We start from the raw sequence: 26,636 nt of genomic DNA, 5'->3' as shown, positions 1-26,636 counted from the left end.
ACAATTACCAAAAAGATACGCTGCACCTGACAGGAACAATACATATACACAAGTTAAGAATACCACACTTTGAGACAAGCCTATCAAATAGCTAAGTGTTTACCACATTTCTGTATAGTCTTTTGCTTAGAGTAAGAATGGTTTTGTCTAGAACACACACACACACACACACACACACACACACACACACACACACACTCCACACACTCCAGACAGAACATAGAAGTTGGCATGGTGGCACTTGCCTTAATCTCCTTTCAGGAGATGGAGGCAGAACTTCAAGTTTGAAGCCAGTCGGGGTTTCATAGTGAGATACTGTCTCAAAAATACCACCCAAAATGTAAAGAACAGCAGGTCAGGGAGCCTGTCCAAGAGTGTTGCTAGCTGTTTTCTCAGCAGGTGTTGGGATTTTGAGAGCACTGGCTAACAATCTATTATTGATCCCCTTGTATCCTTGCTCCTAAGAGGAAATCTAAGAAGCTTAGGTTCATAAACGCAATCTAGAGAATGCTGTCTCCAGCATCTACCCACATTCATCTAATCTTCATGCCAGCTTCCTGGAGTAACAATTTTTGGAGAAGTTGGGTTAAGAACAACCAATTTCAAATTACTGATTCTGGTTTCTCCTGTTTCCAAAGGGAGAATGCCCCGGAATAGCAGTGCTAGTTTGAAAGAAACAGACACAATGGCCAAGCAGGGGCCACGGGAAGGAGTGTGAGGCACAGCCTGCCTGATGTCAACTGCATGGTCTTCCCCCCTCAAAAACAGCAGCAATGATATTTCAGGCTCTCTGTGTCAGGCTCCTGACATGCACCATATGGAGCTGCAAATCCCAATCAATTTCAACATTTCTTAACTGCTGGAACGCCTTCCTCAGCACTGTAATTTACCCTCAAAAGAACAGGGAGCAAGCACCTTCTCCTTCGCAGAACCATATTCTACTAAATGCCGCCACCCTCCCAAATCCTACTGAACGACCTACGCAGAGGAAGGCAAAGAGCCCTCCTCCCGAAACAGACGGCCACAGTACATATGCCACTGACAAGAACTTTTATTTCTTTTTAATGACATTAAACACAACTGCTACAAGGGGAAAAAACATGATAAAAAAAAAAAAAAAAGGAGGCACCAAACTTCAGTTTCATAAATGATCTTGACAACAATGCAAGTAAATCAGAGCCCATATTACAATGCAAAACTATTGGTTATTTTAGGCTCCTTACTTATAAGTAAACTACAAATAGCAAATTTTCACTCTGCTTTGTCAAGACCCTTGTGGCAAGAATGTCATCATGGATGATAAAAGCTAGGCACACAGTTAAATGCACATAACTCTTACTCAAACTTAAAAATACAGCAAGAATTTAATCTGCAATACAAGACTTAGAGGCCAATACCGAATATAAGAGATATGCAGCTCTGAAGAGATTAAAACTCCAGGTTCTGCCCATTACCATCTTTAAGGCTAACATGCCAGATAATGAGTTTTTCTTTGGCTTTGTTTTTTCTCCTTAAAGAATACCATGTTAACCACTAGAGAACAGCTCTCTCCTCCCCCAGTCCAACAGATTTAATTAGGCTGCTAACACTTTGGAAAAACAGAATTATCTGAGCTAGAGGAAATGTGATTGTCACATTTTCTAGTTAACCTGTCACTCATCTGATTTGGCAAAGGCAATGCTCCCATTATACATTCAGTCTTAAACCCTCCTGGTACCAGAGAGCAAGAACATCTCAGATTTTCGCCTAAGCAAAATGTTGTCCCTTCATTCTCTGGGTTATCTGTGAGGAACTATTTAGCCACCATGCTAACTACTCCAGCTATATTTAATCTGAACTTTGTTTTGGTCCCAAAGGTGGATTATCTCATTCTATCAGGCTAACTTACAGCAACTTGGACAAGTGACCAATGAGGTCAATGAAAACTTTGCTAACCAAGAGAGAAATCTGAACTACTACCTTTGCAAGTCTGGTTTCAGAATCTAAACCAAACAACCAAGGAATAGAAAATTCTCTCTGGGGGAAAAAAGTCAAAAGCTCGGCATGGTGTTACATACCTTTAGTCCAGTAATCAAGGCAGAGGAAGGCAGATCTCTAAGTTTGAGGTCAGCCTGATCTACAGAGCCAATTCCAGGAGGACTACACAAAGAAGTCCTGTCTTAGAGGGAAAAAAAAGAGAAAATTTTTACTGGGCATGGCACACACCTGCAATCCCAGTACTTGAGAGGTAAGGCAGGAAAATCAGAAGTGCAAGACCACCTTGAGCTAAAAAGTACGTTGAAGGCTAGCCTAGAATACATAGGAAACTCTGTAAAAAATAAAAATAAAGAAAGAAAGAAAAGAAAAACCAACACAGACTTTGGAACATTTATCCAAATCTACTGAAGGTTTAAAAAAAAAAAGTTAAAAAAAAAAAAAAAGATTTTCCTAATCAAAGTCATTTTTTAGCCAAACAGTGGTAAGTCCATGCCTTTAATCCCAGCACTAAGGAGGCAGAGGCAGGCCAATCTCTGTGAGTTCCAAGGCCAGCCTGGTCTACAGAGTACGAGGGCTACACAGAGAAACCCTGTCTCAAAAAACAAAACAAGTCACTTTTCTAAAGTGGAATAGAATATTTAGGATGGGTTATCCACATACAAAAATGGGACTGAGGAAAGAAAAGCAGAGGCTACACAGCTATGAATAACCTTCAAGAGTGAATGACAGAGCATGGATGCCATACTGTAAAATCTTCCAAAAAGATGTCTAGAGCTGCCAAAAGAAATAACAATCTTCCAAGACATCCATGCAGACAGATACACAGAGACTATCAGCTTTGGTTAGAACACCAAACCTTACTCAAGAGCAGGCGATACTGCGGCATAAGGGCCCAATCACAATTTCCTTAGACACTCTTGAGTACTGATGGGAAACAATGGACTCTGACCAGGGTGTAAGGGTACCTGTAACCAACAAGAGAGGCAAAAGAGTGACTCTCCAAAGTCTTCCACAGGAAGGAGGTTCCTTCAACAACACCGACACATAAACTTGGGGTTCTACAGAAGAAACTGAGGACTCCAGGACACCTCAATGGTGCTGGCTTATCATTAAGTCAAGATTCTGGTGGTATTCTTCAGCAAACAAGAGGGCATTCTGGAAGGCATGTCTAAGTTTAACAGGATATAAAAACACTTCCTGTAAACCTCCAGGAAAAGAGTGGTCACTGGGAGTGGGAAAAAAAGAAAAAAAAAATCTTAAAGGGGCAGAGAAACCAACCAGTTACAGACAATAGAGTATTCAACAGGAGTTAGTCAGCTGTCTTCTGTCAGAGTTAAGATGTCTAAGACCTGCAAACACTACGAACAAGATATATTTAACAGAGAATGAAAAAAGCCAATAATAATAATTAAAAAAAATAACGGCAGCTAATAGGTACAGAAAGGAGAGGCTTTACATTTTTAACCTATCCTTTCAACAGTACTTTTCCCCTACTCCATCCTATTTAAAATGTCCTCAATTGACAACTTTAAAATACTGACAAGTATTCAAGAGACTCAAATTTTAAAAGTGGAGTTGTTAACAGCGACTTCCATCCATTCACTAGGCACCAGTAACGTCGCTGGCCCTTAGCCTGCAAAACCACCTCCTCCTTACAGTGGACGAAATGGTAATTCTTTTGGGTAGTAAAGTATACTCTGCCTGTGCCTACACTTGGAATTTCACTTAAGCCTGGATCTCTGACTTCATACAGGCCTTCAGAAGGAAGTTACCTTCATTTTAAATTTAAAAACAGCAGCAACAACAAGCAGAAAAACACCACTTAACATTGCTGAAATGTTTAGAGACAGACAAACAAATCAGGAGGGTCCTCATTAAAAAAAAAAAAAAATTCAAGACAGTAATGGGCATTTTTAAAAGGTTACAAATTCTTTAAATAAAAAATCTTGTGAAAAATAAAACTCAAAATATACAAAAAAAAAAAATAGAAGAAAATAAGATGCTGCTCTGAGCTGGACCCTGGGTAGGGACTGTCACTGCTGATGGGATGAAACACACGGACTGTACGAGAAGTCAGGGAGGCGCTGGAAGCGATGGTGGCTTCGCTTATTCCTGTCAACCCACTGACTCAGGCTGTATCTTTGAAGAGGTCTCTGTCGAAACCGGGCGTAATTTCTATTGAGAGAAGGAGAATAAAAACAGGAAAGATTTTCAGCTGGAATGGTCATCTGTTATATATATATAACAGCTAGCACAACTTTTTGTTTGTTTGTTTCTTGAGAAAGGGTTTTTCCCTGTGTAGTCTTGGCTGTCCTGGACTTGATCTGTAGACTAGGCTGGCCTCGAAATCACAGAGATCTGCCTCAGGTAAAGTAACTTTCCCAAAGTCATAGACGAGTAGGGAAAAAAACCCTAGATTTTTATTCACTATCTGACTCCAAAATGTATTTAGTAGCAATTATATTACACTGGCCCCTCTTTTTTGAGGTGCATGCCTGCACTGGGTATTGAATCTAGAGCTTACAAGCAAGCTGCATTTCTATCTCTACACCATCTGAGAACTGTTTATGTTTCCTTGTTTTGTTTTGCTTGCTTGCTGTTTTTTCTTTCACTTATTTTGAGAGAATCTTGCCATGTATCCTGGGATTTGCTATGTACCCCCAGATACTTAGATCTTAGATTGTAGCAATTACCCTGCTCTGCCTCCAGAGTACTGGGATTAGTGCTGTGCCTCTGATGAAGCCAGTGTCCCCAAAACAGGGTGAGCAGTAACAGTAGTGAATAAGGTTGGTAGCCTAGGCAAAGCACACAGTACTCTTAGAGGACCGATAGGCAGCTGGGTGGAAGCCAATGGGAAAGAGAAAGAAGAGAACTCAGCTTGTGCTTTAAAAGAATCTCCTGGGCTTCTGAGTTAAGAAGAGTAAGCAAGCAATGGCAGATACAGGAGATTTGCAGGTATCCGGGTATAAGATATGGTCAGCCTTGAGTATATAGGTAGAGCCTCTATGATTTCCTGATGCCCAAATATGGAATATGAGAGAAAAATGTTACAGCAACACCAAGACTTTAATTTTGTTTTTTTGGTTTTTTGTTTGTTTGTTTGTTTGTTTTTGCATATGCATGTTTTTAGACAGGGTCTATGTGGACCAGGGTGGCCTCAAACTTACAGAGATCTGCCTACCTTTGCTTCTCAAGTGCTGGAATTAAAGATATGTGCCATCACACCTATCCTAAGGTTGTTGAGTCACTGAATTAAAGTTAAAACTGTACTGTCAAGATCACAGATATTGGGGCTGGCTCAGAGGTTAAGAGCACTGGATGTTCTTAGAGAGGTCCTGGGTTCAATTCCCAGCAACCACATGGTGGCTCACAACCATCTATAGTGAGATCTGGTGCCCTCTTCTGGCATGCAGGTGTACATGCAGGCAGAACACTGTATAGATAATAAATAAGAAAGTAAATAAATGAAAAAAAAAAGATATTTTAAAATATTCATTCATTCATTCATTCCTTTATGTATTTATGTGTGTGCATGTGTGCAGGTGACCATGTGCCACACACAGGATCAAGAACACAGATCCTCTTCAATCAATTACTTAATTATGTGTGTGATACAGGTGCCCAAGTGCCATAGCTCATGTGTATAAATCCGTGCAGAACTTGCAGGAATTGGTTCTCTTCTTCTACTATCTGGGTTCTGGGGATGAATTCAAGTTAATAGGCTTGGCATCAATCATCTTTACTCACTGAGCCATCATGCCAACACAAGAATCATGATTTTAGTTTAGTTTAGGTATGGTGGTACATGCCAACAATCCTGCTACCAGGAAGTAGAAGGAGAAGGACCACCATCATTTTGAAGATAGCCTGGCTACATAAGGAGACCCTATCTCAGAACAGACAAACACACATACTAGATTTTTTTATTTTTTGAGACAGAGTCTCACTATGTAACCCTGGCTGGCCTGGAACTTGTTATGTGGACCAGACTGGCCTTGAACTCACAGAGATCCATTGGCCTCTGCCTCCCAAGTGTTGTGATTAAGTGTATGCTACCCAGCCCAGCCTAGCACTCTGGATACTGAAGCTGGGTATGGTAGTGTATGATTATAAAATAAGACTCGGCAGCGGCAGCTGAGGCTGGCCTGAATAGCAAGACCTTACTGAAGAAAGAGGAAGTTGAGGAGAAGAAGGTGGTAGTGATTCCTGACTCTGGGCTCAGCAAAATGGCTGAGTGGACAAAAGCATTTTCTGCAAAATCCTGAAAACCTGAGTTCACTCTCTCAAACCCATGTAAAAGTGAAGGAGAAAACTGACTCCACCAAGTTAATCTCAGCCTCCACAAGTGTACCACTGCATGCAGGCACTTCCCCCATGCACACCACATATACACAATTTTAAAAAATGAAACTTGATTTTTAGAACCAGAAATTTTACTCTTAAGCATAAAATTGAACTGAATTGATCAAGATCATACAGCTGGTTAGTTAAACATTGTACGTCTAACATTAGAACCTGAATTTTGCTCCCCAATTTTTAGTTCATTCTCAGGCCATGCTTCTTTTCTGGAAATAAAACAATTATAACCCAATTCCTCATCTTATTTCCTTTGCAACCAAATTCTAACCGTTTCTCCTTCAGAAGGAGACCCACTTACCGTGTAGTAAGATCTGAAGGATGCTGCCAGTCTGGGTTCTGCGTGTAAACTTTATCCATGAGGGCATCTAGCTCTCCTAAGGTACCTGTGATGGAGAGATGCGTAGTAAGCAGCTGTGTGTGCTGTGCTCACTTTGATCAGGGCAAAGCACATGCTTCAGGAAAAAAAGAGATAGGCACCTGACCTAAAAATACCTTCTATGATCATCACAATTACATAGCACAAAAACTATAAGCCAAAGTGAGACACTGCTTTTGAATGATGATGGGGAAACAAAAATGGTAATGACCATTCCTTTAATACTTATCCTACCAGGTGTGAGAAACTTCACAGAGGCCTAGGAATATGGTAGTGAACATTGTGTCTGCCCCTTCCCTCACTTAAGCTAATCAATGTGGGAGATAACTGATGAAAGGAATACGCAAGTGACTACTCAGACTGGGATGTGGGAGGTAGGGGAGGCCAGTCAGGGATCTGAAGGATGCATAGAAATTAGTGAGGTAAACAAGTTGTAGGAGGCTTACGAAAAGTAGCTAAAACAAAGGCTCAGACACAAAGGATAGTAAAATACATTGAAAAAAAGAAGAGTTTAGAAGAGACAGAGATAGGAGCTCTTTGCTATGAAGATAAGTTGTTAAAGACAATGTTGTACAATACTTGAGACCCTGACATTGTACTAAACACTTTGTGTTATCTTCATTGAAACAACTGTGCTATGTTCAGAACAGCTATTCTAACTTGTCTTAGTGTTCTCTGCTGTGAAGAGACAGCATGACCAAGGCAACTCTTACAAAAGAAAGCATTTAATTGGGGCCTGCTTGGTTTTAGAGGGTTAGGCCATCATCATGGGAGGAAGCAGGCAGGCATGAGTGCCAGCATAGTAGCTGGTATCCTTACATCATGATTTGCAGGCAGTACACAGAAAGAGACTGAGCATGGGCTCTTGAAACCTCAAAGTCCACCCTCAGTGACACACTCCAGCAAGGTCACACCTCCCAATCCTAAAACAGTTCCACTGATAGGGGACCAACCATTCAAGCATAAGAGCCTATGGGAGCCTTCTCATTCAAACAACCTCCTAACTGTTCACTGAGATGTATCATAGACTTTGGGTCTGGTTAATTTCACTGTTTTTTACTTGCAAGTTCTTTTTAATAATTATTAAAAATGATTATTAAAAATGATTTTTTTTTTCAGTTTTTTTGAGACAAGGTTTCTCTGTGTTGCCTTGGCTGTCCTGGACTCACTTTGTAGACCAGGCTGAACTCAAACTCACAGAGATCCGCCTGCCTCTGCCTCCTGAGTTCTGGGATTATAGGTGTGCACCACTGCGACAAGCTGAAATGAATGTTCTTAGTATCAGTTCAAAGGTGAAAAATTACAGCTCGAGGAAGTGAACTTTCTTACCTGTTTAATAACCCAGAATTCAACTTGTTCTTGTGTGATACCATGCTCTTGCTATGATGTGAAATGCTTTTTTTTTTTAAATCTGTTTTATGGGCCAGTTGTGGTGGTGCATGCCTTTAATCCCAGCACTCAGGAGGCAAAGGCAGGCAGATCTTCCTGAGTTCAAGGCCAGCTTAATCGACAGAGGGAGTCCTAGGACAGCCAGAACTACAGAGAGAAACCCCGTCTCAAAAAAACAAAGACAAAAAAATTTGCTTTAGATTTATGTGCATTGTTGTATGTGGACTACATGCATACCTGGTGTCCAACGAGGTCAGAAGGCGGCAATGGCTTCCCTGAAACTGGAGTTTTCCCTACCATGTAAGTGCTGGGAAACAAACCTAGGTCCTCTGCAAAACCATTCAAGTCCTAGTTGTGACAGGGCAAAGATTCCTCCATCTTGTTTCAGCTGCAGCCACCTTTGGTTTAAACTGAAACTGACTCCACCCCACTTTCTATACCCCACACCTACTCTATGAAAAGTCCCATGGGAAAGTTCCCAACCCTGTTCTAAAAACTCAAGAGTCAAAATAACCCAGCTAACAGCATGTTTCGGCTTCTATTAGACTGAAATTGCTAACAAGGATGAGTTTTGTTGCTGTTTTGCCTTTAAAAGCTTCCTCTAAAATGCATTCTGGGATGCTCTGTGCGAAGTGTTTCTCTTCAATCTCCATCCAGTCTAACACAGACTCTCAATTCAGACTTCAGTTGTGCTGTGTGGTCTTTGGGTCTCTACCCCACACCACTAGTATCCATTGAGCCATCTTTCCACCCCGAAACGCTTGTAATCTTAACACTTGGGAGGGTTACATAATGTGGTAACAAGTTAGATCCCATCTCCATGGCTTACAGAATAAATCTGATTTGACCATAAATATGGAGCCTTTACATCAACAAACTGCAGCTATAAGCTCAGATCAATCAGGACCTATCTCAGCTGCAGAAGTTGTAGATAAAATTTTAAAGTCTGACATCCTTTATCTAGGGATAGGACTTTTGGTTTTTTATTATTAATTTGGGAATAATTCTGGGAGTTGTTCTAATTTTTTTTGGGGGGTGTGGTTGTTCTAATTTTAACTCTTGTTCTTCCAGTCATCTTCCAAAGACTAAAAAATGGCCTACATGAGATCTGCAAACCTTTATGTTGACAAATCAGAAACGGGTAAATGGCATTGCCATATCCACTGGAAAACAGTAAAAGTCATAAAGCCAGCACAGCTGTTTGATCCAGTTCCAGCAAAGTTAAACCAAATGCTGAAATCACTGTCATTCTGTCTCTCACCCTTAGGTTTTGGTCTCTGTGTGTTGCATTCTTGAGAACTCTCTGCATTATGATTCATTTTATGTTTTTTCTCAGAAAATTATGTTGAGGTCTTTTCAGGAAAGCCCTAAACTTATTATCCCTTCTGCTTTTAGGAAAATAACTTTATCTGGCCCTATCTGGAAGTCTTCCTTATGCCCTGGATATTGTGATAAGCACAATGATACTAGAAATTTCGTTATGAGGCTATGACTGCACCTTCTTGGTACAGCTGCCCCTCAGGAAACTCAAATAGTGTAAGTGGAACAATGTGAACTTAAAGATTGTTGACAAACTCTGACTGGCCAGGAGAACTGGCAACAGATCAGAGGCCTCCTTTTAGAATATGCTTAGAGCTCTCTGAAATGTAGTTTAAAGATAGGGGCTTATACAGGGCACACCCTTATGGGAATAGAACTCACTAATAAAGATAAACTGATTAAAATAATCTTTTTTTTCTTTTTTTTTTAAAAGATTTATTTATTTTATTATGTATACACTGTTCTGCCTGCACGTCAGAAGACACCAGATCTCATTACAGATAGTTGTGAGTCACCATGTGGTTGCTGGGAATTGAACTCAGTACCTCTGGTAGAGCAAGCAGTGCTCTTAACCTCTGAGCCATCTCTCCAGCCCCTAAAATAATCTATTAGTATAGATGATATAAGCATATAAGCAAAAGGAGTTAAGTATCATGATTTGCCATCCATAAAAAGACCGGCTCAAATATTTTCTGTTTGTCTGGACTGCTTTGAAACCACAATTGCTGCCAGCTTAAAAACAGGCTGTCATATATCAAACATGTTTGCTTTGGCAGAGACAGTCTTTAAAATGGAGTTATGGGACTGATAATAAAAAGGAAATCTGTTCTATCTGTACTTGTTAACTGTAATTGAACCTGTGACCCTGGACATGCAATGAAAAATCAAACACATGTCCAGAGAAAAAATGATATGCTCTGTATACTTCTTGGAAAATCATGTCTGTTTTTATTTTATGAAATCTGTATAAACAGTCAAGAGCAGCAAGATTGCCCCCTACCACCATGCCTAACTCACTCCTCCCTCAACTCCTTATTTCTTCTCTGGGACCTGTCAACCGCTAGAGCTGGCACCCAGCAGACACGGTTCCAGACTACCCTGGGCTACAGAGGCCATAGCTTAGAAATAACAATAAAAACACCCCCTACCCCAAGGAAGAAAACCAGTAAAAACAACAAAACCCTAAAACTTGAGGCTGGTGAGACTGCGCAGCACTTGCTGTTCTTGCAGAGGACTCTCAGTACCCAAATGGCTAAGAGGGGTGTTTGTAACTCCAGTTCCAGAGGATCCAAACCTTCTTAGAGTCTCCACAGTATCAGGCAAGCATGAGGTACACAGACATATAACAGGCAAGATACCCATGTACATAAAATAAATCTCAAAAAAAGAAAACCTGAAACTTAAGCTAAAACCACAAAAACAGAAATAAAAATTACACCCTAGTTAGGAAGCAATTTCCCTAGACCAGTGGTTCTCAAATTTTAATACTTATTTTATATATATAATCAAATGGAGATTACAAAACAGATTGCTGGTGGCTCGTTCCTTAAAGTGTCTGATTGTGTAGCTCTGGGATTTCTAAGTGATGCTAAACCGGCTGGTCTAAACCACCCCCCTTTTAAAAATGTCAGAATAGCCAAGGTGGCACATGCCTGTAATGCCAGCACTTGGGGAGGCACAGACAGGCGTATCGCTGTGAGTTCGAGGCCAGCATGTTCTACAAAGCAAGTCCAGGACAGCCAAGGCTCTGCTTATATACAGAAACTCTAGCTCAAAAAAAAAAAAAAAAAAAAGTTAAAATATTCTTTATCTGTTATTATATAAAAATAAGTATACTAAAACAACTTTCCATAATAAAAAGAAAACATTTTTAGATACAGGGAATGCTAATCAATTATAGTCAGTAACAAAAAAATAGACAATTCACTAAGTATAGAACCACATTCCAGGGTAGGCTCCATGCCTAGGACTACACAAAACAGACTTCCATAGTTTGTTTTCATTTTCACTTGTTTATTTTGCTATGGCTTTTGTTTTTTGTTTTTTTTTCTGAGAGAAAAACATGAGGTTGGGTGGAAAGGGAGTTGGGGAAGGAAAAGCAGATGATCAAACTAAAATTCTTTATATATATATATATATGTATATATATATATACACACACAACACATACACATACATATGTGTACACAATTGTTCTACATGTTTCACCATTTCCTAGAACAAGGTAATGGACACAAATTGAATCTAAGGTGAATCCTGCTCAGTTCTGAGACAGCAGAGATTCTCTTCCTAGTTTTTAAACATATTCCTACAACTTGTCATATAACGCTAAATAGAAAACTCAACTTCACTAAGTTTTGGGAGTGAGGCTACTCTCCATTTTTGTGAAAATGTGAACATTACTAATTACATCCAATCATATAATTAAAAAAATAAAAGCAATAAAATACTATTTTTTGAGCCAGGATCACTACTTTTGTTGTTATTTGTTTGTGACAGGGCCTTCCTATGTAGCTGGAGCTGACCTAGAACTCCCAGACTGGCCCCAGACTAAGATCTGTGCTCCTCTTCCTCCAGAGTGCTAGAATCAAAGGTTCTCACACTATACCTGGATTGGATTGTTTTTAAAATGCTATATTGTGTGGAGCTGAGCAACTGAGGCAGTGTGAGATACCAGTAGCCATGGGTTCTACAGGCAATCTTATCCATCTGTTTAACAATATGAAAATGGCTTTTGTCATGGTTTGTACCATGAACATGGAAGGCTGGTGTTCTTTGGAACCTTTTGTTAAACTTTTTTTACACACACCCCCCCCACACACACAAAGAGACAGGGTTTCTCTGTTTAGTGTTGACTGTCCTAAACTTGCTTTGTAGACCAGGCTGGCCTCAAATTCAGAGATCCACCTGCCTTTGCCTTTGGGATTGCGCTAGGAATATAGGCATGTGCCACTGCACCCGGTTGGAACCTTTTTCTATCTGAGATTTGAAATGTTTGCATCTTTGGGAGAAACAATGATGCCAAGTGGGGACATTCACAGCCGTCAGAACAGGCATACAATGCTAATCAAAATGACTGCCTCTTACATCTATTTCCCATCTATCCTGATACTTACACTATAACAGAACAAAGCCTTTTCAAACTGGGTTGGCAAGATGGCTCAGCAGGTCAAGGCACTTGCCTACCAATTTGAGTTTGGTCTGAAGAAAACAGTTAAAAGACAAAACCCACTCTACCCTAGTTGTTCTCTGATTCTCACACATGTATCTGACACACACAAAAAATGAAAAAATATTCACATTATAAGTCAATCTTAACTTAAATCAGGACTGTTGAACACAACTCTTTTGTTTAGAAAACAGCCAGGTGCAGTTGTTGGACCTACTAGTACCCCCACCCTAGCATTGGGGAGGTATAGCAGAGGCAGGCAGATCATCAGGGTTCATTGGCCAGACAGCCTAGCTTAATTCACAAGCTCCAGGCCAATGGCTGACCTGGTAACAAAATACCAAGGTGGATGGCTCCTGAAGAATGAAAACTGAGATTGTCCTCCAGGCCACACACACACAAATACATACACACACACACACGAGACACCTGTCTCATAAATAAGGCTCATAAATAAGGCAGTGGCTATTACTCATTAGTAAGTTGTGTTTTTGTTTTGTTTTTGAGATATAGCTTTACCATGTAGCCCTGGCTGGCATGAAACAAATTACATAGACCAGGCTGGCTATGAACTCAAAAGATCTGCCTGCTTCTGCCTCCCAAGTACAGGAATTAAAAGCATGCACCAGCATGGCCAGGCTAAGTAGCTTTTAAAAGAAAAGCTATTTTTTCTTCTTCTTCTTCAGTCTTTTTAAGGCAGGGTCTCAGTGTAGTCCAGCCTTATAACTACCTCAGGCCCCAAAATACTAGGACTACAGGCATGAACCACTACCTGACTTACCTTCTTAGTGGCAGGAAAAATCATCTTGTTTCAAGGATAGACTACTTTTTGGGCTCTTTAACTACTGTGCTATGGGAGTAAGAAGTTCTGAGTGAGCATGGAATGGTGACATGCTCACGGCCATGTCAAGAACCTAAGCCTGGGAGCCATAGGTCTCCCTGGCGTGAGGTGGATCTCCGTGAGAGTGAGGTCAGCCTGGTTTACAGAGCGAGTTCCAGGCCAGCCAAGGCTTCAGAGAAACCCTGTTTTGAAAAAACAAATAAATAGAAAGAAAAACTAAACTTGTTCCTAAGGGTAATCTTTATTAGACTTACTAACTGGAGACTATGATGGCTGACATTTATCAAGTGCGTAGGTACTAGGTTCTCTGCTAAACGTTTTATATGCACCACTGACTTCTAACAATTACTAAGGGCACATGTTATAATTTGTTTTATTCAGAAGACAACAAAAGTTTGGAGAAGACATACACTTGGCCATCATCTAATATCCTGACTGGTAAGCCAGGATTCAAACCCAGGTGAGACTAATAATCCAAAAACCTTATTTTAGGTTCTTAGCTCCAACCTCTCCTTCCTCCAAATTTAGAGATGTTAACAAGAATTGGAACATTTAAATGTTCTCTTCTCTTCATAGTCTCTAACAGATGGGCTTTCTTGGACCAACAATCAGTATCATGATTTTATTTTTAAGTTGTGGCTAAGAGGTGGTGAAGATTGTCCTTTGCTCTGTGGCTAAATAAAATTCATATAGCAATAAAATGTGGATTAAAAACCCCTTACACTTCAGTATTTCAATCACTAATGTAAACCTTAACTTATAAATATAAAGCTGGTGTTGGGGAAAATTCCACTTAATAAGTGAACTTAATAATCTGAAAAGTAGGGCTGCAAAAGTGGCTCAGCGGTTAAGCACACAGGCTGCTCTTCCAGAGAGCCTGGGTTCAATTCCCAGCACCCACATGGCAGATCACAGCTAACTCCAGTTCTAGGGGATCCTACATCCTCATGCAGACATACACATAGGCAAAACACCAACACATGTGAAATAAAAACAATGAATTAAAAATAAGATTAAAAAAATAAGATTTTAGCTAAGTAGTACTTAAAAGGAAAACTGTAACTTCAAATGTTTAGATAAAATGGAAATCATGTATATATATAAAAAACAAATCTAGAAAACAAGAGAAAATTAAACCCAAAGCACAAAAAGAAAGAAAAGACCAGCAAGTAAAGGCACTTGTCACCAAGCCTGATGACCCAAGTTCAATCCCTGGAACTCACATGGTGGAAGGAGAAAACTGAGTCCAGCATGTTTTCTTCTAAACACATACATACTTTGGCACATACATACACGTATAAATGAACAAACACATATACATACAAAATAAAAGAAAGCCAGGCAGTAGCAGTACATACCTTTAATCCCAGCACACAGGAAGCAGAGGCAGGCAGATCTCTCTGAGTTTGAGGCCAGCCTTGTCTACAGAGGGTTCCAGGGCCACACACACACACACACACACACACACACACACACTCCAAAATCATATAAAAACAACTTTTTTTTAAGTATGAAAACAAAACCTCCTTTATGTGTATGTGGGAAATCAGTAAGTTTGATAAATTTCCAGATACACTGTTCAAGAAAGTAAAACAAGAAAAACCTAACTACCAACCCCACACACACTCAGCACTTGGGAGGCAAAGACAGGGGAACCTCTGTGAGTTTGAGGCCAAACTGGTCTACATAGTGAATTTCCAGGACAGCCAGAGATTCATCATAAGAACTCTGTCGTACTCCTACCCCACCCCCCACCTCCCAAAAAACACCAAATGAATGTATGAATGAATGAAAGAATGAATGAAATCTAGCATTCGCATAGTCAAGAAAACTAAAGAATACTTGTAGCCCTGGCTGTCCTGGAACTTGCTATGTAGAACCAGTCTGCCTGCGTTTGCCTCCAGAGTGCTGGGATTAAAAAGTATGCCATCACTAGCCAGCTAAAAGTATTTTAAAAGGGCTGGCAGGATGGTCCAGCAGATAAAGGTGCTTGCTATGTAAGCCTGATGACATTAAGTTCAAGCCCTGGAATCCACAAAAAGGTGGAAGAAGAGAACTGACTCCATCCTCTCTCTCTCTCTCTCTCTCTCTCTCTCTCTCTCTCTCTCTCTCTCTCTCTCACACACACACACACACACACACACACACACAATTTTGACAATCCTTTAAAAAAAGAATTAGCAAACCGAGTAAAGGTGATTTAAGATTAAGGAAGCTTGTGCAAGACGGCTGAACAGAATAGAGCTAGGCTAGGGGTTTTGCCTAGCATGTGCAAGCCCTCAAATCCCGTTTCTAGGAGCACAAAACTCAATCAATGTATGAGAATATAATACAGAATATAAGAAAAATACTATTAGGTACTTGTAAATGCAGTAAGTAAAGGCAGAAAATGCATTTAACAAAATCTGTTACTAGTCCATGATAAAAATTATCACAAAATCAGAAGGGAATTTTCCTAACCTGATAAAGCATCTATAATAAACCTATATCACATTTAATGAGGCCACAGTCAGTACAGCAGGCAAGAGAAATAAAAGGCTTATAAATTGAAAAATCAACTTTCTTTATTTACAGATATTATCAGAACACAACAAATTCTAAAATATCTAAAAATTTCACAAAAGTAACAGGAAAATTAGCTTAATTTATATAATATAGTCATAAAAATCAACATTTCTATATTCTAGCAATAACCAACTAAATAATGAAAAAATTTAAATATCACTTAACACAGCATAAACAAGCATTAAATACATATGAATGAACTTAAAAAATATGTACAAGACCTATAATAAAAGCGAAAACCTTGTTGAACAAATTTAGAAAATACATTAATAAATGAAGAAATGTATCAAAGATGTTCATAGATGAAGGCAAAGGGTGATCAGCAGTTCAGATCATCCCCAAATACGCGATGAGTTCAAGAAAAGCCTGAGTTATAGGAGATCCTGCCTCAAAAAACCAAAACACAACAACTACAATAGGGACTGGAGAGCTGGTTCAGCAGTTAAGGGCACTAACTGCTCTTCCTGAGGACAGAGGTTCAAATCTGGTTCACATGGCAGCTCACAACTGCCTCTAACTCTGAGATCTGACACTCTCACATAGACATATGTGCAGGCAAACACCAATGCACATAAAATAAAGGTAAATAAACTTTGATCTGTAGGAGTGAGCTCCAGAATAGCCACGACTACACAGGGAAACTCTGACTTGAAAACACCAAAAGACAAAACAGAACTGTAAATAAATAATTAACAATCCAACAATATTAGACAAAGATTTTTGGGAATTCGCATAAAACTAGAAATTAAAGATGGATTAATACTGAACAATCAACTATAACTCTATATTAATAGAAATAACTGTGTAATCATTTGTAGACATGTTTAGAATGTTTGACAATACCCATTTCTAATGAAAACTTCTATCAAACTATAACTGAAGGATCATCTTTAAGTTAATAAAAATATATTCAAGGAAACTTATAAGAAACACAATTATTACTGGTAAAAGATTCAATGTTCTCCCCTAAAACTAAAAAAGATTTCATTACTTGGATTAAATGTTGTACTTAGATACAATAAGATAAATATATATATATATATATATATTTGCTAATAACATAGCTATCTGGGGGCTGGAGAGATGGCTCAGAGGTTGAGAACACTGTCTGCTCTTCCAGAGGTCCTGAGTTCAATTCCCAGCAACCACATGGTGGCTCACAACCATCTATAATGAGATCTGGCGCCCTCTTCTGATGTGAAAGCATACATGCAGATATTGTACACATAATAAATAAATAATTAAAAAAAAATAACATAGCTATCTGCATAGATCTGATAATAGCCCAAGCATGGTGTTGTTTGCCTTTAATCCTAACACTCCAGAGGAATAGACAAGATCTCTGTAAGCCTGGTCTACATAGTTCCACAACAAAGTAAGACTATCTTTAAAAACTACCAACAAACAAATAGATGAAATGTGGTAAAAAGAGGACATGAGTTTGAAGCCCCAGCAGTGAAGCTGGAATCAGCAAGCCAGGACACCCAGGTCTACATAGAGAAACGCTGTCGTGAAAAATAAATCAGGCTGGATGAAGCACACCTGTAATCCCTGCACTCAGGAGGCAGAGGCAGGTGGATCTGTGAGTTTGAGGCCAGCTCTACAACGTGAGTCCAAGGCTAAACTGGAAAAACAAAAAAAAAACAAAACAAAACAAAACAAAAAAAAGTGTTTGTGTGTGTGTGGTCACACATGCCTTTAATCCCAGAGATGTAAGCAGGGACTGATGGAGTTAGGATCTTGAGAGCTTATTTAGCCAGCCTAACCTTAACCTGGGGGCTTGAAGTTTGGTTAGAGACCTCAAAAATTCAATTCTTAAGAAGTACAGCAGTGTATGAAGAGAAGCATAGTAGCAGACTTTTTCTGGCCCCTATACACGTATACACATACACAAAGAAAGGAAGGGAGGAAGAGCAGAAAATTTATTTATTTATTTATTTTGAGACAAGGTCTTTCTACATTGCCCTGGCTATCCTGACTTGAAAACACCAAAAGACAAGGTCTTTTGAGACAAGGTCTTTCTACATTGCCCTGGCTGTCCTGGACTCACTATGTAGAACAGGCTGGCCTCATTTTTCAGAAACCCATCTGCCTCTGCCTCCCAAGTGCTGTGCTACCACGCCCAGCTCCTGGATGAAATCTATTTAAAAAACTAGCAAGTGAGTTTATATATATATGAATCAACTAAATTTTTATCACAGAAAAAGTATTTATTTGTAAATGTAGGGGTGTTTTCCTTTTGTTGAGACAGGGTCTTTCATAATTCAAGCTGGTCTCAAACTCATCTTCCTGCTTCAATCTCCTGAAAACTGAGATTATACTTGTGTGCTACCTAGACAGACGCTGAAATTCTAAAATACATCTTGGACAAAAGCATCACCATATACAATACTCAGGGATACCAAAGATGTGAACGATGTACATCAAAAGCTCTAAAACAGCTATCCATGGAGGCTCAAGCCTATAATACCAACACTCAGAATACTAAAGCAGGAGAATAAGAAGTTCAAGGCCATACATTCAGGAAGAAACAGGAGTTACAAAATACCGCTGCAAGAAATTTAAGATTTGAATAATTAAGAATCAAAATACTCAAGATATCCTTTCTTGCTAAATTTTATCCAATTTCTATACATTCAATGCAATTTTAATAAAAACCCAGCAGGCTTTTTAAATAATTTGATAGGCTGATTCTAAAATTTATGTATCTGAGGGCAGGAATGATGGCTCAGTGGTTAAGAGCACTGGCTGGCTGCTCTTTCACAGGACCTAGGTTCTAGTCCCAGCACCCTAACGGCAGTTTACAACCATCCTGTAACTCCAGTTTTAGGGCATCCAATGCCCTCTTCTGGTTCTGAGGATACTGTACATACACAGTGTACAGTCATATATTCAGGCAAAACATCCCTACACATAATGAAAGAAAAATTAAAAATGAAACATGCATCAATACAAAGAAAATATAATAGCCAAAATAACTACAAAATAAAATTAATGGATATATTAAATTTTTTCTCTGTAGAGTTAGATTAACTGGTTTTCAACAAAATGAAACCAGCCAAAAAATGAATAGTCTTCATAAAAAGCAGTAAAGAAACAACTGCAATTCCATCTACAAAAACAATAATAAAATGTTTAAAAAAGGAAGGGGTAGGCCAACAAAACGGCACAGAGGTGAGGTGCTTGCCCACCACGCTGATGGCCAAGTGCGATCTCTGATATCACTCAGTGTGAGAGAACGGACTCCGCAAGATGTTCTCTGACTTTCATGCTACGGCACACACACAAATCAAGTGTAAAAGAAAGGCAACAAGAAACAATTTATATAATGACTTATATCTTGTAGTACAAAATAATTTCAGAATGGGTAATAGATCTAACTCTCACAGCTAAAACACAAGAGAGCAATCTGACTTTGCCTTAGGCACTGATTTCTTAGCACTCAAAAATATATAATTCATAAAATAAAAGCTAGAATCAATGATAAAAATTACATTAAATGGTATGGAGATTATTCAAAACATATGAAAATAAAACCATCATTTGATCTACTTTTAGGTATGTATCACAAAGACTTGAGCTAAGCATGGTGGCTCATATTTGTAATCCCAGCCTTCAGGAGGCTAAGGTGAGAAGAATAACCACAAATTTGAGGCTGGCCTGGGCTATATAGAGAGTTTCAAGCCAGCCTGGGCTACAGAGTAAGACCCCAGCTTAAAACAAAAAAAATATTCAGAAGGGCAGAGGCAGGTGGGTTGTGAGTTCGAGGCCAGCCTAGTCTACAAAGACCAGAACATCCAAAGCTATTACAATGAAATCCTGTCCTAAAAAAACAAAAAACAAAAAAAAAAACAAAAAACAAAACCAAAACAAAATCAAACAAATAAATAGACGACAAAAACAAACAACCCAGATACTCTTAAAAGGACATACTTATAGAGCCATATTCACACCAATTAAAAGATTGATGGTGGTTGACAGTAGAATCCAGCTTGAAGGAGCCTTTAATGGTTAAATCTGAGATACACTGAGCATCAACAAGAATAGGAACTGGGGCTGGAAAGATGGCTCTGCAGTTAAGAGCAATTGTTGCTTGCTGTAGAAGACCTGGCTTTAATCCCCAGCACCCACATGGCAATTCACAACCGTCTATAACTCTAGTTCCAGGGTATCCAGCACCCTCTCCTGGATTCCACGGGTACCAGGCACACACACAAGGCATAAACATATATGCCAGCAAAGCACTTATACACATAATTTTTTAAAAAAAGAATAGGAACTATAAATATAACTTTAAAAAATCCATGAGTGGTGGAATACAGCTTACTGGGAGAACATATATTTAGGATGTATGCAAGGCAATGAGTGAGGTGTAGGTGGATGTGATCAAAATACATGGCATACATGTATAAAATTGTCAATACATATTCTAAAAAAAGAAAGACTAAAGGTTATATGGGGAGGGCACAAACATTTTCCATGTCCTCTTATAATAGCTGATTCAGATGAAGATCATCAATGATTGTTCAAACCATTAGGTAAAGTTAGTTTTGGGGAATAGGATATTCATATGGGACTAAGGCATCGCCCCATAAATGACAGCAATTAGAGGGTAAAAATATATCTCACAATGAGAAGTTATGTCCATTAACACTTTTTAACAAACTTGGAGCTGGGTGCAATGGTGCACACCTGGAATCCCAGTACTCAGGGCGACAGAGGCAGGCAAATCTCTGTAAGTTCAAGGCCAGCCTGGTCTATAAAGCCAGTCCAGGACAGCTAAGGCCACAAAGAGAAACCCTGTCTCAAAACAAACAAACAAACAAACAAAAAACAAACAAAATTTTGGTAACAACGTAAGTTTAAGAGACTGTCATTAATTGGCACATATGCCTCCAAGGTTTATAGAGGACAAATACACAAGTATTCTAAACTGTGTCCAGAATGCTTAATCTGAATCTAATCCTGCTTCCAGTTTACAGAAACACAGGAGATGAAAATCAAACTAAATGGCACTAAAGAAAATGATCAGACAAAATTTAGAATGTGAAATCATCTATAAAAGAAGTGACTTGGATTAAAAGAGATTGAGACAATAAATTAAAGATGTAAACCATCCTATTCTGCCTCAAATTATCTAGGAACATTTGGGACAATTTTGGAAACTGGAACAAGGACTAGATATCAGATATCTTAAGAAGTAATATTTAGCTGGGCGACGCAGGGCACTCGGGAGGCAGAGGTAGGTGGATCTCACAGCCTGGTCTACAGAGTCCCGAGACAGCCACGGCTACACAGGAAAAACCCTATCTACAAGACAAAACAAACCAAAACCAAAAACCAAACCAAACCAAACCAAAACAAAAAAGCAAAACAAAAAGTTATTATTTAAGGTAGTGGTGGTAGTGCACGCCTTTAATCCCAGGACTCAGGAGGCAGAAGCAGGTGGATCTCTCAGAGTTCCAGGACAGCTAGGGCTGCATAGAGAAATCCTGTCTCAAAAAGTTAAAAATAAATAATCAATGAACATAAAATTTTAACCTTATTGATTAAAATTATTAAATTTACCTATCAATATTGATGACAAAAATTAATTCAGTTTTTTGATCATGACGACTGGTAACATAAACAAGAGGTTTTGTTGTTTTTTTTTTTAAGTGTTTATATACTTTACCTACTAATTCCACTTCTAGGCATTCATCCTATAGAAATAAGAGTTGTACATAAACATTTATTGACTAGAACATTCACTCAACATAATGAAAATAGATACAACCTATTATCCAAAATAGAATACTTTGTAATGACTAGGAAATTTATTTTGGTATTTTGGTATTGAGACAGGATCACATGTAACACAGGTTGCCCTTGCCGGGCAAGATGGTACACGACTACTCCTAGAGCTCACAAAGCACAGGGAGGTGATCTTTGACTTGGAGGCCAGCCTGGTCTACAAAGCAAGTCAGGGCAGCTAAGGCCACACAGAGGAAGCCTGTCTAAAACAAACAAACAAACATACCAAACAAATTCCTCCTCCTTGTAAAATACCCAGACAGGCTGCCCTCAAACATTATTTTTTAATTTATATTTATGCATTTAAGGGTGAGGGGTGGCACTCAAACACAGAAGTCCAGCTCTTTGTTTCCACCTTGTAGCTTCTCCAGATCACACGCAAATCAACAAGTTTGGAGAAAAAGAACCTTTCTCACAGAGCCACTTCATATATGATCCCAAACTTAGCTGAGACTGGTTGGTCTCAGGTTTCTAATATTTCTAAGTACTGAGATTATAGGTGTATTCCAGGAGAAGCTAAAAATTTTTTGCTTTATTTAGAGACAGGATTTCTCTCTGATCCTATGCTGGCTCCTGAAGGCTGTACAGGTATGTGCCACCATCATCCACTCTTGGCTATATTTATTTATTTGCTTACTCATTTATTTCTTTTACTTATTCTTTAAAGCTTTATTTTTATTTTGTGTATTTGCCTACATCAGTGGTTCTCACAACAGTTGCCTAAATCCATCGGACAACACAGATATCTACATTATGATTTTTTATTTTTTGGTTTTTTTAAGACAGGGTTTCTCTGTGTAACAACCCTGGCTGCCCTAGAACTTTCTGTAGACTAGGCTGGCCTCGAACTCAGAGATCTCCCTGTGTCTACCTCCAGAGTACATGACTAACCACCACATTTGGCTTACATTGCAATTTTTAATAGCAGCAAGATTACAGTTACGAAGTAGCAATGAAAATAATTTTATGGTGGGGAGGGTCACTACGTCCTGAGGAACTTTATTAAAGGGTTACGAAATGTTTAGAACCAGAGGTCTTCATGCATGTAGACTATGTGCATATCTGGTGTTAGCATTGGCCTGAAGCAGCATTGGAACCTCTGAACTGGAGTTAAGGAGGTTGTGAGCTGCCATGTGGGTACTGGGAACCATACTGGACTTCTGCAAAAGCAGTCAGTACGATTAACCAATGGGCCATCTCTCTAAGACCCTATTTTTCAATTCCTGGATGTGCTTATGATGTATGACCTATGGTGCACATGCGGAAGTGAGAAGACACCTTTGTGGAGTCAGTTCTCTTCTCCACTTTGACTTGGTTCTAGGGATTTAACTTACACTTAGACCACGAAGCTAATGCAGCAAGCACCCTTACTTGCTGAGTTATCTAGCTCGCCCTTGGTAAAAATCTTAATGTGTGGCCATGCAGTGGTGATGAATGCCTTTATTCCCAGACTCAGGAGGCAGAGAAAGGCAGATCTCTGTGAGTTCTAAGCCAGCCTGCCCTACATACCAAGTTCAAGTTCCAGGCCAGCCAAAGATAGTCAATGAGACTCTTGTCTAAAAAAATAAAAAAATAAAAAAAAGTTTAAGCTCTTCTTCAGCTACACAGTGCTAAAAGGCAGCCAGCCTTCCATGTATGAAACATGAATGAAACCCTATCTCAAACAATCTCCCAAAACAAAGCAAATGTGTATGGATACTGGGCCTACTGTCCAGGGAAAGTGACACAAAGACTTAGCACTGGGCTAGGGAGCTGGTTTACCGGGTAAAGTGCTTGCTGCACAAGCATAGGGGCTGGAATTTGGATTCCTAACACCAATGTAAACAGAGCTACACAAAACAGTCAACGCCTATAACTCCAGCAGTAATGAGAGCGCATGTACGATAAGTGTAGGTATGCATACACACACACACACACACAGGAAGGCCTGATGAAACAGCTCACTGAATAAAAGCACTTAATCATTATTTATATAACTATACATTTATATTTAATATTATATATATATATATATATTACTTAAATTCAAGTTCCTGGACCCTAAATAAGGGCGGAAGGAAAGAACTGACTAAACAAGGCTGTCATTTGCCAGACACATGCATGCCATGGTATGTACACCCACATATCATGCATACCCACACAACAGTAATAAACATAATTGAAAATTAACAACAACAAACTTAATACCATACTGGAGTATTGAAATAAAGACAGAAATGTCACAGAAACAAATTTTTATAATAACTTGACAGGAAAATATTAGATGGCAAGAATTTCATAAAGGTCAAGTTTTAAAAATCTTATTACATTATCTTTGCAATGTATGCAAAATTAAAAATAACATACATCCTACGTGCTTATCACTCAGCTTCATTTATTAATATTTTTGTAAAAGCTATTTCATTTTATTTTACCAGGTTTTTGTCATTTGTCGAGCTTTAAAACATATCACACTATCTTACCTAAAAACTCTATTATGAGCCAAGTGTGTAGCACACACCCTTAATCCCAGCACTCGGGTGGCAGAGGCAGGAGAATTTCTAAGTCTGAGGGCAGCCTGGTTACACAGCAATTTATAGGACCACCAGCACTACATAGAAAGATCCTGTCTCTCTAAAAAAATATACCTCACTATGAAAAGGTGAGCTTTTTTAAAGCTTTGTTTTTAGTTTTACTTTATGTGTATGAGTGTTTACCTGAACATATGTATGTGTACCAAAATGCAAGCAAGCCTAGTTCCTGCAGTGGCCAGAAAGAGGACGTCAGATTTCCTGGAACTGGAGTTACAGGTTTTTCTGTTTTGTTTTTCCACCAATTACAGTTTGTAAAAAGTCATGTGGACTCTGGGAAACAAACCTGGGGCCTCTGCAAAAGCAGTAAGTGTTCTTAACCACTAACCCTTTGCCCCAGCCCAAAACTTTCTTGTCGATACTGGTATCTAAAAAATTCTATTAGCTAAAATTGTATTAGCTTAAGCTAAACGCTGTCCTACACATTATACATGTGTTTTCTTATGTAATTATGCTTCGCAAGCTAAACTTCATTATTCTCACTTTGCAAATAAGTTTTTCATGGCTCAAGTCCCATCTAGCCAACAATGGTGCCAGGATATAATCCAGAGTTGTATAATTAATGGGATGGCTCAGAGGTAAAGGTACTTAATCCACGCCTAATAACCTAAGTTCAGTATTTGGGACTCACAATGGTAGAAGGACAGAACTGACTCCTACAAGCTGTCCTCCATACATGCACTGTGGCTACACATGCCTACATGCACATATGTATACAAAAGAAAATGTAACAAAAACTAAATAAAAATAAACCTAGAAGTTAACTCTAGACTTTTTTTTTAACCACTAAAATCTGTTGCTTTCTTACTATATTTCTGGCTGTTCTGTGAAAATAGGATATAAATTGTAGTAATTTTAAGGGAGTGATTGCTGAATTAAGAAGCAAATGGAAAGGACAGTAAAAATGTGAGCAATTGTGCCTTGCTTCTTCACATGAGAAATTTTCTTTGAACACCTCAAATGAAAAGGGAAAATATACTTAGATAAAAGTACTATCTCCTAGGATATAAAAAAGACCACCTAAGGAGAAAAATAACAACCAGATTTTTTCTTTCTTTCTTTTCTTTTCTTTTTTTAAACAAGCTTGAAGATGAACAAATCTCTTTAAAATCTGCCCTCCAATGATATGGGTGGGAAAATGTCTTTACTTTTACCAGACCTAATAGTTTAAATAAAAAGACGCCACAAACAGGTGGGCAAAGAATGGCACATTGACATCTCATTGCTTAATAAAATCTTGAGTAAAAGAATAAAGGAATTTAGTTTTAAAATGTTCTCCTGATTGATGTTAGCACTCTAAACCTTTTGTCTGTAGCCATATAAAAGAGAAACTACTAATCCAGGACTTTTTAAGAGAAAGGAGCCTTCACCGCAGAACAACTTCCCTAAACCTTTCCCTAGCACAGATCTGAGAACCTAAGTCCATCACCTTTTCTGTGGAATTTAGCTAGGACATCTTCCTCAATCATCTCCATTCTTCCTTCCTAGTTTCTCCTTTACTCTGTGTGTGTTTCCTTAGAAAACTAATCAATATTTTAGTGGAATAATCTTCTCTAGACTATGAACTCCCAGCACGCCAGGACCCACTGCTTATGTCTCCAGTTCCAATCTTCAAACTTAACACTTCTAAAAGGACTCCAAAAAAGTTTGCTGAACAAGAAAAGAAGCTAAACATACCAGAAGACAGAGTAACCTTTATGAGAAGAAATTCTTTTATCAGTATAAAACCTCCCAACAATTCCATGCCTTCAATTCTGCTCCTTTTTGAATTCCCATCGGCCACTAGGTCAATGAATAAAACAGTATAATCTCCTGAGGGCTGGAGAAAGAATTTATCCACTTTGGCTTGCAACAGCTTCTAATGAAGTACAGGGATATTAGCTTGAAGGATCCAGCACATAGTTCAGACTTTCAAGAGCTTGTACTGAGAAGCCAAGACACAGGATGAAGTTTGAAATGCTTGCTTTTGACATTTAAAAGCAAAAGGCAGCAGGAAAAAATAATTCTACATTATAAAAGATCCAAAACAATGATTGGTAAGGAACATCACTTCATCTACTTCTACTGTTTAACAGTCAAAATAACAACAGTTTAAAATCCCCAGTTAAAAAAAAAAAAAACAACAAAGCCGGGTATGGTGGCGCACACCTGTTATCCCAGCACTCCGGAAGGCAGAGGCAGGTGGATTGCTATGAGTTCGAGGCCAGCCTGGTCTACAAAGCTCCAGCTCCAGGACAGCCAAGGCTACACAGAGAAACCCTGTCTCAAAAAGCCAAA

At 38.9% G+C, this 26,636-nt stretch overlaps 1 protein-coding gene across 6 annotated transcripts in view; it reads right to left on the bottom strand.

Moving 5' to 3' along the window:
• Positions 1 to 1,033: 1,033 nt before the first annotated feature.
• Positions 1,034 to 26,636, bottom strand: part of S100pbp (S100P binding protein) — a 38,172-nt gene continuing 12,569 nt past the window's right edge. For 5 of the 6 annotated variants that reach the window (XM_021637059.2, XM_021637082.2, XM_060379500.1 and 2 more), the window contains 2 exons: positions 6,635 to 6,719; positions 1,034 to 4,152 (listed from right to left, as the gene is read on the bottom strand). In XM_021637059.2, coding sequence (XP_021492734.1) covers positions 4,011 to 4,152; positions 6,635 to 6,719 — 227 coding nt within the window. In that variant the 3' untranslated portion in view covers positions 1,034 to 4,010. The other variant, XM_021637090.2, reaches the window with a different exon arrangement.

This window comes from Meriones unguiculatus, chromosome 3 (genome assembly GCF_030254825.1).
Source record: "Meriones unguiculatus strain TT.TT164.6M chromosome 3, Bangor_MerUng_6.1, whole genome shotgun sequence".
In the NCBI taxonomy this organism is placed as follows: domain Eukaryota; kingdom Metazoa; phylum Chordata; class Mammalia; order Rodentia; family Muridae; genus Meriones; species Meriones unguiculatus.
This window is presented reverse-complemented; position numbering and strand designations above follow the sequence as displayed.